At 40.9% G+C, this 12,806-nt stretch overlaps 1 protein-coding gene across 4 annotated transcripts in view; it reads left to right on the top strand.

The window, feature by feature from the left end:
• Positions 1–12,806, top strand: part of PTPRG (protein tyrosine phosphatase receptor type G) — a 713,505-nt gene that overhangs the window by 424,290 nt on the left and 276,409 nt on the right. For all 4 annotated transcript variants that reach the window (XR_007150245.1, XM_047849347.1, XM_047849350.1 and 1 more), the window contains exon 4: positions 2,152–2,300. Coding sequence is in view for 3 of the 4 variants with exons in the window: in XM_047849347.1 (XP_047705303.1) it covers positions 2,152–2,300 (149 nt within the window). In the remaining variant the exon portion in view is untranslated. The remainder of the gene's footprint in view (positions 1–2,151; positions 2,301–12,806) is intronic.

A 12,806-nucleotide genomic window follows, 5' to 3' on the forward strand; every position in this document is an offset into this window, starting at 1 on the left:
AACACGACTGACTATAAGCCACGTTCAGAGTTGGGGCAGGGGTGCGTGCACATAGCATGCTGTGTGCTCTAGTGAGGAATACAGTAATATGAAAAATGAGATGAATGTTTCAGATTGTACAGTTCCCTAATTATGCTTTTAATTATTCATATAAAACAAGTAAAATGACCCCTGACAGAGACATAAATGATTTAGGTAAAATCAAATATTTATAATATGCTGTTGAGTCCCTGGGTGTATTGTAACAGATGCACTCAAAGTGCTTTGGCTTCGTTCTTTGGATGCAAAGTGGTAGGTATAGAATTGGTAACAGGCTGAGGGTCATCAACAGTATTTAAGACAATACCGAGCTAATTCATATGTATTTTGGCTTTAGAACTAAAGGCGTGTGATTGGTTTAATGTATTTTATCTTCTAAAACCTCTTACTGCATTTTAGGGGTCACCACATGACAGTCCCTGATAGTTTCTGTGTTCTTAAGGATTGAAAAACAATCAAGGGGAGAGTAAGATTCCATGGCCTGTGAAAATTATATCCACATTTTAGTTTGGATAAAGTTTTACTGGAACATAGCTTTTCGCATTCATTTACGTATCGTGTGTGGCTGCCTCTGGCTATAAGGACTAGGTTGGGTTGTTGCAGCAGGGACCAGAGGCCCAACATTTACTGTCTTGTCTTTACTGTCTTGTCTTTCACAGAGAAAGTTTGCCAACCCCTGCTAAAACACGCCTAACATACACCAAAGTGAGACAGTGCTGTAGCATGTTTAATCAGCGCAAGAAGCACTTGCTTTCACTTTGTTTCATCTTTTAATTCGCTGTCCCACTAACTGAACATTCACTGTATATTTTTCAGAAGTTGGAGAAAAATTGTCCTTTGAATGCAATAAAAAGGGATTTATATGCGAAGGTTTCCTTTACTTGCTTTTAATGCTTCCTTTATATAGAGAAATACTGAAACTAATTGCACTCTTTTAGAGATGGGTCATTAGTCTAGTCCCTATCTTTTATGGAAACCTAATTTTCATGCAGGATTTCTCTCTGAAGCTCAAACTAGGATCACTTTAGGAAGAAGAGACAGTGAGGATACAAGAGCTTTTCTGTGGCTTCTACAAGTTTGGCTGTTCACAAACCATGAAGTATATTGGTTGGCGTCTCACCTGTGTTTAGCACCCGATAAGTGTTTGTTGAATGAATGAATGAATTCACTTTACAAAACAAACAGAAAAAGGAATGTATCACTTACAAAATGAAATCCGTTATGCATTTGGATATTACATTCCTTTGGGGAAAATAATTGTTATGCTAGTATAAATCCAACGTATTTGCTCTCAATTTCTCCTTCCTGTGTTTCAAGGAAGAGGGCTATGTGTTGGAAAGTTAGGGTTTAAATTGACTAAGTTTCCCTGTGTTATGGAATTCTTAGGTGTTCTTTTGGATGGGCCAAGTAAAATTTTTCTATACATGGAATAAAAAGAAGCATTAAATTAAATATGGTTATCTGCAATAATTTGAGTGACTTAATGAATACAATTTTCCCAGCATTTTCCTGTGCACCGTTATCAAATACAATGAATATAACCCTAACTCTGGCTGTGTGCCCACTGATATTGCCTTAAAATTGGAAGAAGCTGCAAATTTTATTTAACGATATCTTTGCCTAAATTTTCTAATTAAAGAGTCGTGCCTCTTACATCTGTCTTCTCATATGTTTTTCCCATCTCGTTCCAGACCTTGAACCTTAGGGTAGCCCCAGGAATCCAAGCTTACAAAAAGAACGATCTCACTCTCCAGATAATTTGGGTTGTCAGGCAGACTTAGACAATTCTCATTCAGAGCGACTTACTCTCTTCCTGTCTCCATTCTTTTTCTTTCTTTTCTTTTCTTTTTTTCTGTCTATGAAATGCATAAGAAATTCTGAGATCATTCCCTGGGAATTTTCATGATTTAGAGTGAACTGGTGCTTGAGAACATTCTGCAGCTAGATTGTGCTAATTTATTCAAACTAGTGTTTTTGACTTGTTTTTCAAACAGGAGCGTGAGGAAATAATTCACATCATGTAATCATGGACTTTATTTGCAGCGGTGGAAGATGTCATTCAAGTTTTGTTTTGAAACTCACTTTGTTTCCCTTCCCTTCCGTTTTATACAGTTGCCATCCTTCTAAAGGACGACTATTTTGTCAGTGGTGCTGGCCTGCCTGGCAGATTCAAAGCCGAGAAGGTGGAATTTCACTGGGGCCATAGCAATGGCTCTGCAGGTTCTGAACACAGCATCAATGGGAGGCGCTTTCCTGTGGAGGTGAGAACAAGATGTCAAGTGTAGCCCTGCTTTGGGTCTTCACGTTAATGAGGTGCTTTGGGTTTACCCCCAGTGACTTTGCAAATCAAACTTGCACCCTCCATACCTTTGTCTCTGGCAATCTTTTAAATGCAGCATGACACGTGTATAGCCCTCCACAAGCTTCTCATCTTTGTTTACTGGAGAAGCATGGGGAAGTCCCGGATGGGGAAGTCCCAGGCCTCATGGTTTGAGGAGACTCCCCCCCCCCCCCCCCCCCCCCCGCCCCAGGCTGAGGATTTTTCAACCATTTGTTTCCTTTGACACAAGTGTCTTTACTCTGTTTCTGAAGTCCCACTTTCTAAAGGTGAAATTCTCTATGAAACTCAGGGGACTGTTTTCACCCTTTAGAAAAGAGAAAAGTTAGTTGATGTGTGAAGCGGAGTCTCAGAACCTTTTGTCGGTAGGGCAGTTGTTGTAAGGTTTCTTTGCTCCTGCCGGCTGTCAAGAAAGAGGCTGTGGCCATTGGTGGTGTAACTCGCGGATAGCATTGCTGGGATCAGTGATGACATTTTGCCTTTCCTGTGTCCGTTTTCTCAAAGATCCATGCTGCTAGACAGAAGATGTGGGTACGTACAGTAGATGGTTTGTATCTTTTGGGGGAGGGCGGGAGGGAACAAGTCTCCAAACTCCTTCATTAATATTGGGTGGGGACAGCTCACCCCTTTTATTGCTAACTTGATTTTTACTTTTCATCATGATCAAGTCTGGTGGCTGTTTGGCTCCCCATGTGGTAAGCTGTACACGTTTGTGGAAGAAATGAATGGGCTCAAGCCTCTGACTAGATTCTTAGTGTTTGGCACCTTCTATTAAGTCATGACCTACTTTGATAATCAGATGAATACTTGAGATCCCCTTCCATACAGGGAAAGTACGTGGCTATACACACAGATTTGCATATCGTTTATAGGATTTCGTCATTCACCTTAGCTCCTCAAGCCCATTTCTGGGCCATTTAGGCATCCTTGAAGCTTAAGTGAAGAATCCCTATAAACTGAGAGAAGCAATAGTATTTCTTTTTTCGGAGATGCTCATATTCCCATATAACCTTGTCTCTTATCTGTGATCGCTGGAGAAACCAGACAACTATTCTGAGAAAACGCTTCCCGTTTTTTCTTGTCCAGCTGACACATTTTTGGTATTAAGACCCTTCTATCTGTGGGGCTTCCTGTGCTAGTCACACGTGTTAAAGGACTCCTGAGTAGGGTTTCTGCTTAATGGGCTCTCCTCCTCCTGTATACTGAATGAATCATTTCTTAGAAATCTTAGCTTTATTTGTACTTGAAAACGTGATTCCTAAAGGCAAAATTACAGCGTCCTTTTAAAAGTTTGGGGTTTCCCTTCTGTTCTTGCTGACCGCAGCGTGAGTTGAACGGATGGTTTGTGTCCAGTTGGTTTTTCTTTACAACCTCTTTCTCTTAGAATTAGGTTGTCATTTATTTAGCTAGTGTTGTTGGGACAAAAGACCTGTGCTTTGAAAGATTGAAAACTTATTCTGGCGGCTGCCTTGGTAGAGGAGAGCTTGAGAGATAGGAACTGGAAACTTCTGCCTTGTTCTAGTTACATCCCTTAATGCAGAGACGGGCCTGGCTCTTCCTCCTGGTCCATTCAGATTTGGAAAAATGCATGGACTAGATGCATTAAACTAGTGCTACTTTATCAAACTTACTACTTTAAATGAATATTTCAGTTTTCTTTTACTCAAAGAGTGCCCTGAAATTCAGAAGCTAATTAGAAATGGCAGCTACAATGCACAGATTTATTATTCCACCAAGTCGTTTGAATTTATTTCTGTCAAGTAATGTCAGATGGTAAGGCTGCCTGTATTAATTGGGTTTCTCATTGAGGTCCATCTGGTTCGTAGCTTGTTTTGTTTTTTGGTTTTTGTTGTTGTTTTGTTTTCAATGTGATAAACGTGTTAAATTACTTAGTGGGTATATTTAAAGGAACTTGAATTTCAAGAGGTCAAAGGTAATGGGATTGGATTTAACCTTAAAATATGCAAGGAAAGTTGCTCACCTTTGCTTGAAACACGTCTATAATATTTTAACGTTAAATTGCCTTATTTGAGCTCTTTATCAATAGGAACGCTCTCTGATGTTCTTACAGTTTGAACATCTCAGACTTGGTTTATTTTGTTCCCTATAACTATATTGTTTTCTAAGAAATTAAAATGAAAATAAATAATTGTCATGTATCCTGTAGTCATTTGTCAGCATGGGGGAAATTACTTATCTGCCTTGCATACAGAGTCAGAGAAGAGATGTGGTTGAAGATTGCAGTGGGATTGGTTCTCAACTAGAGACCATGTTCCCCACCCATGGGGACATTACGCATTGTCAGGGGACGTTTTTGGTTGTCGCTGTTAGGGCCAGTGGTATGCTACTGGAATCTAGTGAGTAGAGGCCAGGGATGCTGTTAAACATCCCATTCATAGCACAGCCCCCAAAGAATTACGCCACCCAAAATGTGGCTGTTAGGAGGCTTTGAAGTAGAGAAAGTGGTATGTTTAGCTGTAACTGACCTTCCTTCTTTTCCCTGTGTGGCATCATTGTAAGTACATTTGAATATTGAGGACTTTGTGCCTGAGAAGTCCTTCTATCCTCTTGTGGACTTTAGAGAGAAATGTACCTTGCCTGTTGGGTGAGAACATTGCTGGTACCAGTTCCTTTGGGCTCCGCTGGGAGCTAAGTCACGACCTCAGGTATTTATTTCAGCAGCTGCCTCAGTGCTCCAGCCCCGCAGGCTGAATTATAAGCCTGTGGCCCGCAAGAATCGGGACCTGCTCCCTGAGGCTCAGTTGCAACAAACCCAACTTTGTAGGTTTTGCTGCCCACCCCCCCACTCCCCTCCAGGAATGCCTTGAGGTCACCTACAACAGCTTCCTACACATCCAGAAGTCAGACCTCCCCACGTTGTCCTGGCTGGAGTCCTGGACTTGGTCTTGGAATTCCTACACTTGAAAACATCCTAATAGAAAAATAAATGGCCTTGTAAAAATGAAATAAGAGCTCTTCAGTAGCCACCAATAATTACAGCTCAGTGTAAGTTAGGGAACAAAGTCGGAATCCGATTACAATGCCATGCTTAGGAGGTGAGACCCAACTTGGATCCTCCCATGCCCTCACCTCCTATATATATGCAGCTTTATTCCTTGCCTAGCAGCAAACTTTACTTGAGTGCCTTCTGTCATGTAAGCACTGGGTTATAAAGGTAAACCGGTAAGTCGGGACCCCTACCCTTAAGGTACTTACACTCTGGTAATGACACAGAAATTGAACAAGCGGTCACATAAGTAGCTGTGTGATAGCAGTTGGGATATTGTCTCTGAAGGAGAGGGATATTTTGTCATGAGCTATGGAAGGCCTCTAGACAGATATTTATTAAGCTACGAGGTATTTATTAAGTGATATTAATTAAGAGAGAAGAGATACATTGGAGCTACTCCATAGAACAGGGGCATGCAAAGGCCTAAGGCAGGAGATACTTGGTAGGTTGAAGGAATAAAGAGAGATCATTGCGGGTTTCGATATTCAGGATGGTGCCCCCCTCCAGATGTCCCCTCAGTAATCCCTGAAACCTAAGAATATATATATTACCTTATATGGCAAAAAGGATTTTGCAGATGTGATTAAGTATTCTTCAAGTGTAAAGGCTCACAACATTCCAGTGATTAAAACAGTGGTATGTCCTGTTCCCGTTCTTCCATGGCTACACAACTTTGTGTTATCTCTGCAACCACAGTTATCTATATCAGCTTCTACCCTATCCTACGCTTTCCCTTTGCACACTCTCATCCCCTGTTCTGTGATTGGTAACTTAAATAAAGGTTCATGTAACACTAATAGGATTGAATCATGCAGTGTTTCTACTAATAGCTGAAGTTGGAGTTAATGCAAAGAGAAATCTCCAGATAAAACCTCTGATAGCTCCATTAAAGTGGAGGTTCATTGCATACTTGTTGTGTAAGGTAATTAAAATCTTGTTTATTACAATAAGAGATCGCAGGAGTTGTTGATTCAGACTTATTGGTACTTTATGAGTTGGAGTCTTCAGTAAGCTTAAATGATCCAAACTGATTATGTGTGCCCTTTCCAAGGAAACTCACAGCTGGTTCATTTCGGCACTGCTTAGAGCATCCCGGCAAGTGAATGGAAGAAAAGGCATTTTTCCTAATACACACCACGTACATATATATCACCGTATGGTACAGGTCTGCAGTCCCTTAGCTGAAACCCTTGAGGCCAGATGTTTTAGAATTCAGGATTTTTTTCGGGAAAGGTATTAGGATACGCATGCTATACATATTACTGAGGACCCTAGTCGGGTCTGCCACTCTACTCCTTGAATGCGTTAATTTTTCTGGAGCATGGAGGTGAATGAAATCTCAGTATTCTAAATGGCTCCATATCTCTTCACTTCGGGTTTTACCACCAAATTGGCTTTTGCACCCGAATCATAAATAACTGTAATAACAAAACACCTTTGGTCTTGCAAGCTTTTGAGATTTCATCACCACTGATCACTTACGGTCCTGTGTTTTAAAAACTGGGTCCATAGCATGGCACCACTGGTTTATGTTCCCAGGAGTGTGGGTTAGTTCCAGCCATGACACAGACACGTTGTCACCTTGGTGGGCCCAGTGAGTACAGGAACGATCTGGTGTTGGTAAACGACATTCTTAGAGCTAAGTTTTGTTCAGGGAGCAAGAAGTTGCTTGTTTTAGGCTGACCTTGCTCTGTGATCTCTTTCCCCCTTTAACATTCTGCCTGGGGGCTCTACCTTGACCTTCGCTTGTCTTCCCTCTGTCTGCCCAGCTTCCCTCTGCCTGCCTAGAGTCAGGCTCATGTTCTGCCTTTTATTTTGTGAAATGGATCTCGGTTCTTCCATCGTTCCTGTTACATCCTGGTTAGACGGCTCTCTTTCTGTTGGGCCTTCAGATTAACGTCCTAGGTGATGTGCATCGACCTTCCTTCACCCAGGTGAGCTCGTGCACTTGTGACCCACACAGAGGCCTGCCACATTGTCACTCGCTACACTCCTGCAAACGTGGCAGGATGCTACATGAGTCAGATGTGGGCCTGTCCACCAGAGGCTAAGTTCTCATATTGGTCCCTGGCTTCAGTAGTGTGATTTTCTGAATTTTTTTTTAATGTTTATTTTATTTTTGAGAGAAAGACAGACAGAGCGTCAGCAGGGGGAGGGGGGGAGCAGAGAGAGAGGGAGACACAGGATCCAAAGCAGGCTCCAGGCCCTGAGCTGTCAGCAAAGAGAGGGGTTTGAAATCATGAACCATGAGATCGTGACCTGAGCCAAAGTCGGCACTTAACCAGCTGAGCCCAGCCACCCAGGTGCCCCAGTAGTATGACTTTCTAGAAGACTAAATGTTCACTTTGGCTCCTACTCCTTTATGTATCCCTTCTTTTCTGCTGGAAATAAATTTATACACAAAATGCCTTCTTGAAGATGTATTTTAAATATTAGCATATTAAAGACATTTGAAGAGTCTTCCACTGAAGAAATGTATTTACCTTTATTTAACTCCATTTTCCCCCAGACTTTTATAAGCCCACTGTCCCACTCCTTCCTCAGTTTAAGTTAAGCAATTTGGTAACAATTCCCCCTTTTTTGGAAATGAGGTTTAAAATTTTCTCCTGTCCTCCTTTATTCCCTATTCCGTAAGAAATGGAGTCCCATTCAGGTAAGTTTTTCCAGAAGACACTAATGGTAATTTTTATTTCTCTTATCTTAACAATTATAAAACCACCTTGGCTTGTTCATAAAACAATGGTCATTATGAACCTGATAGTATCTTGCTTCGTCTGTCATTAGAACTGTCATTAAAGGAAGATTGAGACATTTTCTTTTTTTCATTTTTTATTTTTATTTATTTTGGGAGAGATAGAGAGCAAGCAGAGGAGAGGCAGAGAGAGGGGAAGAGAATCACAAGCAGCTTCGGTGCTGTGGGCGCAGAGCCCGATGCAGGGCCCGAACTCACAAACCATGAGATTGTGACTGGAGCCAAAGTCAAGAGTCAGACACTTAACCAGCTGAGCCACCCAGGCACCCAGAGACATCTTCTATGAAAAATAAGTTTTGCCACATCATGGTGATTCTTTCACCCTGCCTTGTACTTTACTGAAATTCCCAAAATTGTGCAGTTTCTCTGAAACGTTGCTTTGTGCGTTGGAGAGCCCTTTGTGGATGTGTTCAAGGCAGTGCCTGTTTTCCTTGTCACTCTTCCTCACGGAACATTGGAAGCGTCAAGGAGATTGTCCCTGGTTATCTGGTGTTTGCTGCTCCATGGTGTGGCCAGTCGGGTTTTTCTCTGTAGTGACTGCCATCAAATGGTGAGGGAATTGGTTAAAATTTAATGAATGACTTTATTGAAATACAGATTCCATTTCTGAGCAGAATGTTTCATCCTTTGCCGGTGAAATACTTCATTTCCATCTGGCTGATCTTTTATGTGTCTATCCTGTGTTAAGAAGAACATGGGAGGAGGCCCCAGGACTTAGAGGATGCTCCGTGGAGAAGTGAATGCCTTGGTTGTACAAAGCCAGAGAACTGATTTGGCGAAGCAGAAAAGTCTTGCCCCTGGCGTGGTAAATGTCCATAATGTCTGACAGCCCTCATCACACACGGTCTTCTTTAGATGTGAACTTGGCTCGGGGCTGTTTGATGGTGTGTCAGTGACACATAGTGTGTTGATACCTGGTTGAATTGCCCTGAGAATCACAGAAAGGCAGAGGACATCGCGAAAAGAAAACCCAGGTAAATTGGAGATAATGTCAACCTAGAAACTTGATGACTCCGGCAGAGCCCTCAGACAACCAAAAAGAAGGCTTGCGGTGTTGGTGCTGGTGGTTTTCATCATAATGATGATACTGTAGACACCAGTTAGTAAGCATTACCTGTGTCAGCAACATTCTAGATATTCTTCCTTTAATTTTCTCACCTACCTTATGAGGGAGGTGCCCTTGCTGTGCTCTAAGTTGGGACAGCTGAGTTTCTGGAAAGGTAAGTGGCTTGGCTGAGATTTATTGTTAGGACTTCAGAATCTAGGCTCCAGTGTCTACAAAATCTTAACCAGCATTCCTTTTATTTGATAAATCATTTTCTCGTTGTTCTTGCCATTGCTTTAGGTTGTTTTTAGAATCACTGATGCAGTAGAAATAATTTTGTTGGAATCTTAACTGCTGTTTATTGGATTACAGGAAGGAAAAAGTATCAAAGGGCTTTAAATGTTCAAACATGGCTGAACCACTGATAAAACATACAGAGAGGAAAGAGAGAAACAGGAAGTGCCATCAGCTCTTTGCCTAGAGGTATTGTAGAAAACACTGGATTTTGTGTGGATTGGCCACTTCTGTCTATTTTCAATCATGTAAGGCAGCACTTGTCTGATAGAAAACAGAATGGGAGCCATTCAGTGTACTTTGAAATTTTTGGCAACCACATTAAGAGAGGCAAAAAGAAACAAGTGATTTTATTTGACTTTACTAACTTACCTTATATAATTTATGTTATATAATAATAATTGTTAGAAAATCAATTACATTTTAATTGATTTTAACAATCTATTATTGTTACCCTAATACATTATAATATTACTATTTCAACATGTAATCGATATAAAAAATTATTACCAAGCTATTCTACTTTCTTTTTTTGGTACTTTCTTTGAAATCTGGTATTTTACACTTAGACTGGCCAGTGATCATATGCTCAGGAACCACATGCATGTAGTGGCTCCTATGACTAAAACATGTACACTTAAGGGTTCCAGACCACACTAATGGAGTTTATTTATTTTTTTAATTTATACCCAACTTAGTTAGCATATGGTTTCAGTCAGCAGTGGTTTCAGGAGTAGATTCCTTAATGCCCCTTACCCATTTAACCCATCCCTCCTCCCACAACCCCTTCAGCAACCCTCTGTTCTCCATATTTAAGAGTCTCTTATGTTTTGTCTCCCTCCATGTTTTTATATTATTTTTGCTTCCCTTCCCCTATGTTCATCTGTTTGGTATGTTAAAGTCCTCATATGAGTGTGAAGTCCTATGATATTTGTCTTTCTCTGACTAATTTCACTTAACATAATACTCTCTAGGTCCAGCCACATAGTTGCAAATGGCAAGATTTCATTCTTTTTGATTGCCAAGTAATACTCCATTGTGTTTATATATATATATATATATATATATATATATATATACACACACACACCACATCTTCTTTATCCATTCATCCATCGATGGACATTTGGGCTCTTTCCATACTTTGGCTTTTGTTGATAGTGCTGCTATAGACATGGGGGTGCATGTGTCCCTTCAAAACAGCACACCTGTATCCCTAGTAGCAAATGCCTAGTAGCGCAATTGCTGGGTCGTAGGGTAGTTCTATTTTTAGTTTTTTGAGGAACCTCCATACTCTTTTCCAGAGTGGCTGCACCAGTTTGCATTCCCACCAGCAGTGCAAAAGGGATCCTCTCTCTCCGCATCCTCGCCAACATCTGTTGTTGCCTGAGTTGTTAATGTTAGCCATTCTGACAGGTGTGAGGTGTATCTCATTGTGGTTTTGATTTGTATTTCCCTGATGATGAGTGATGTTGAGCATTTTTTCATGTGTCGGTTGGCCATCTGGATGTCTTCTTTGGAGAAGTGTCTATTCATGTCTTCTGCCCATTTCTTCTCTGGATTATTTGTTTTTTTGGTATTGAGTTTGATATGTTCTTTATACATTTTGGATACTAACCCTTTGTCTGATATGTCATTTGGAAATATCTTCTCCCATTCCGTTGGTTGCCTTTTAGTTTTTCTGATTGTTTCCGTCGCTGTGCAGAAGCTTTTTATTTTGATGCAGTCCCAATAGTTCATTTTTACTTTTGTTGCCCTTGCCTCCGGAGACCAGTAAGAAGTTGCTGTGGCCAAGGTCAAAGAGGTTTTTGCCTGCTTTCTCCTTGAGGATTTTGATGGCTTCCTGTCTTACATTGAGGTCTTTCATCCATTTCGAGTTTATTTTTGTGTGTGGTGTAAGAAAGTGTGGTCCAGGATCATTTTTCTGCTTGTTGCTGTCCAGTTTTCCCAGCACCACTTGCTTAAGAGACTGTCTTCATTCCATTGAATATTCTTTCCTGCTTTGTCAAAGATCAGTTGGCCATAGGTTTCACACTAATGGAATTTAGACACTAAACTAGCCAAAGGACTTACAGAAATTTTAAAGAGGGATTTTTATGCTGAATTTGTAATAATTTTCACCTTTTTTTTCCTTTCCCAACCAAAAAATATGTACAATTCAGTTTTCTATTGGGATCTGACCTGGTTGTTGAAAGTCTTCACCTGGATGTGATTCAGGGTTTTCTTTTTCTGTTTCTGTTTCCCCTTCTTCTTCTTCTTCTTCTTCTTCTTCTTCTTCTTCTTTCTCTTTCTTCTTCTTCTTCTTCTTCTTCTTTCTCTTTCTTCTTCTTCTTTTTCTTCCCCTCCTCCTCCTTCTTTTTTTATAAGCATTCCTTCTTCCACCTTCTTTTTTTATAAGCATTCAGTATTTCCCCCTTACTTATTTATTTATTTTTATAACATTTGTTCCCAGGGCTTTGAGGCTTTGAATACTATTTTTCTCAGAGTCTGTTTCCAAGCTGAGGAACTCAAATAACACTGGCTCAGAGAGACCTTTGTGCACTGAAGGTAGAGATCTCAGGCGGCCAGATCAGATGTATTGTAAGTTCAGGTCAGGAGGATTTATGGGCATAAGGCTCAGAAACATCGCCCCTGCACTTTTTTTTCCCCTGTCCTGTCAAATATTTGAGCAGGAAGGTTTCAAGCCATCTTAAATCTAAAGCTTTTAGCAAATTCTTTAGTGCCACCGCCACTCAGAAAGAACAGTGAAGAAGATTTATAAGGAACAGAAAGAAGTCAGGATTGAAAGAAAGTCTATTTCCTCACTCCCCTTTAAATCCCCAGCATGGAATTTCATAGTACCCCTCCACCCCCCATTTAATGGAAGGGAGAGGAAACTCCTAAAGCTTCCTTCCCCGGGTGCGTGGCCTGGCTCTGTGTTGAGCACAGATACCGCTCTGGGTACATTTACTGTGATAAATGGAGACACCAGCTGGGCAAATTCACCAAAACCTTATTTTACTTAGAAATATGAATTTCATCTCTTGAATGTTTGAGGATGTCTTAGAAGACAGGGCTTTAAAACTCAGGTTAACACATGAAAGATATTTGGGTTAATGATAAAATGACTCCTAAACCCCAGCTCTTACTCTACGGATAGAGCTTCGATTTCCGAATCTCCCTGTTAAAACCTTTACTGCATCGGTTTATAAAGTTCAGTATTTCAGGGAATCTTCTTACTGTATTGCTTCAGGGTTCACCATCCCCTGATCCAAGGAGGCTAGGGGTGAAAGAAAACTCATTCCGTGCTCTGCCATTTCTCAGCCTGGTTCTGCCTTTGCAATTGCTC

Source organism: Prionailurus viverrinus, chromosome A2, assembly GCF_022837055.1.
Source record: "Prionailurus viverrinus isolate Anna chromosome A2, UM_Priviv_1.0, whole genome shotgun sequence".
NCBI classification, from domain to species: domain Eukaryota; kingdom Metazoa; phylum Chordata; class Mammalia; order Carnivora; family Felidae; genus Prionailurus; species Prionailurus viverrinus.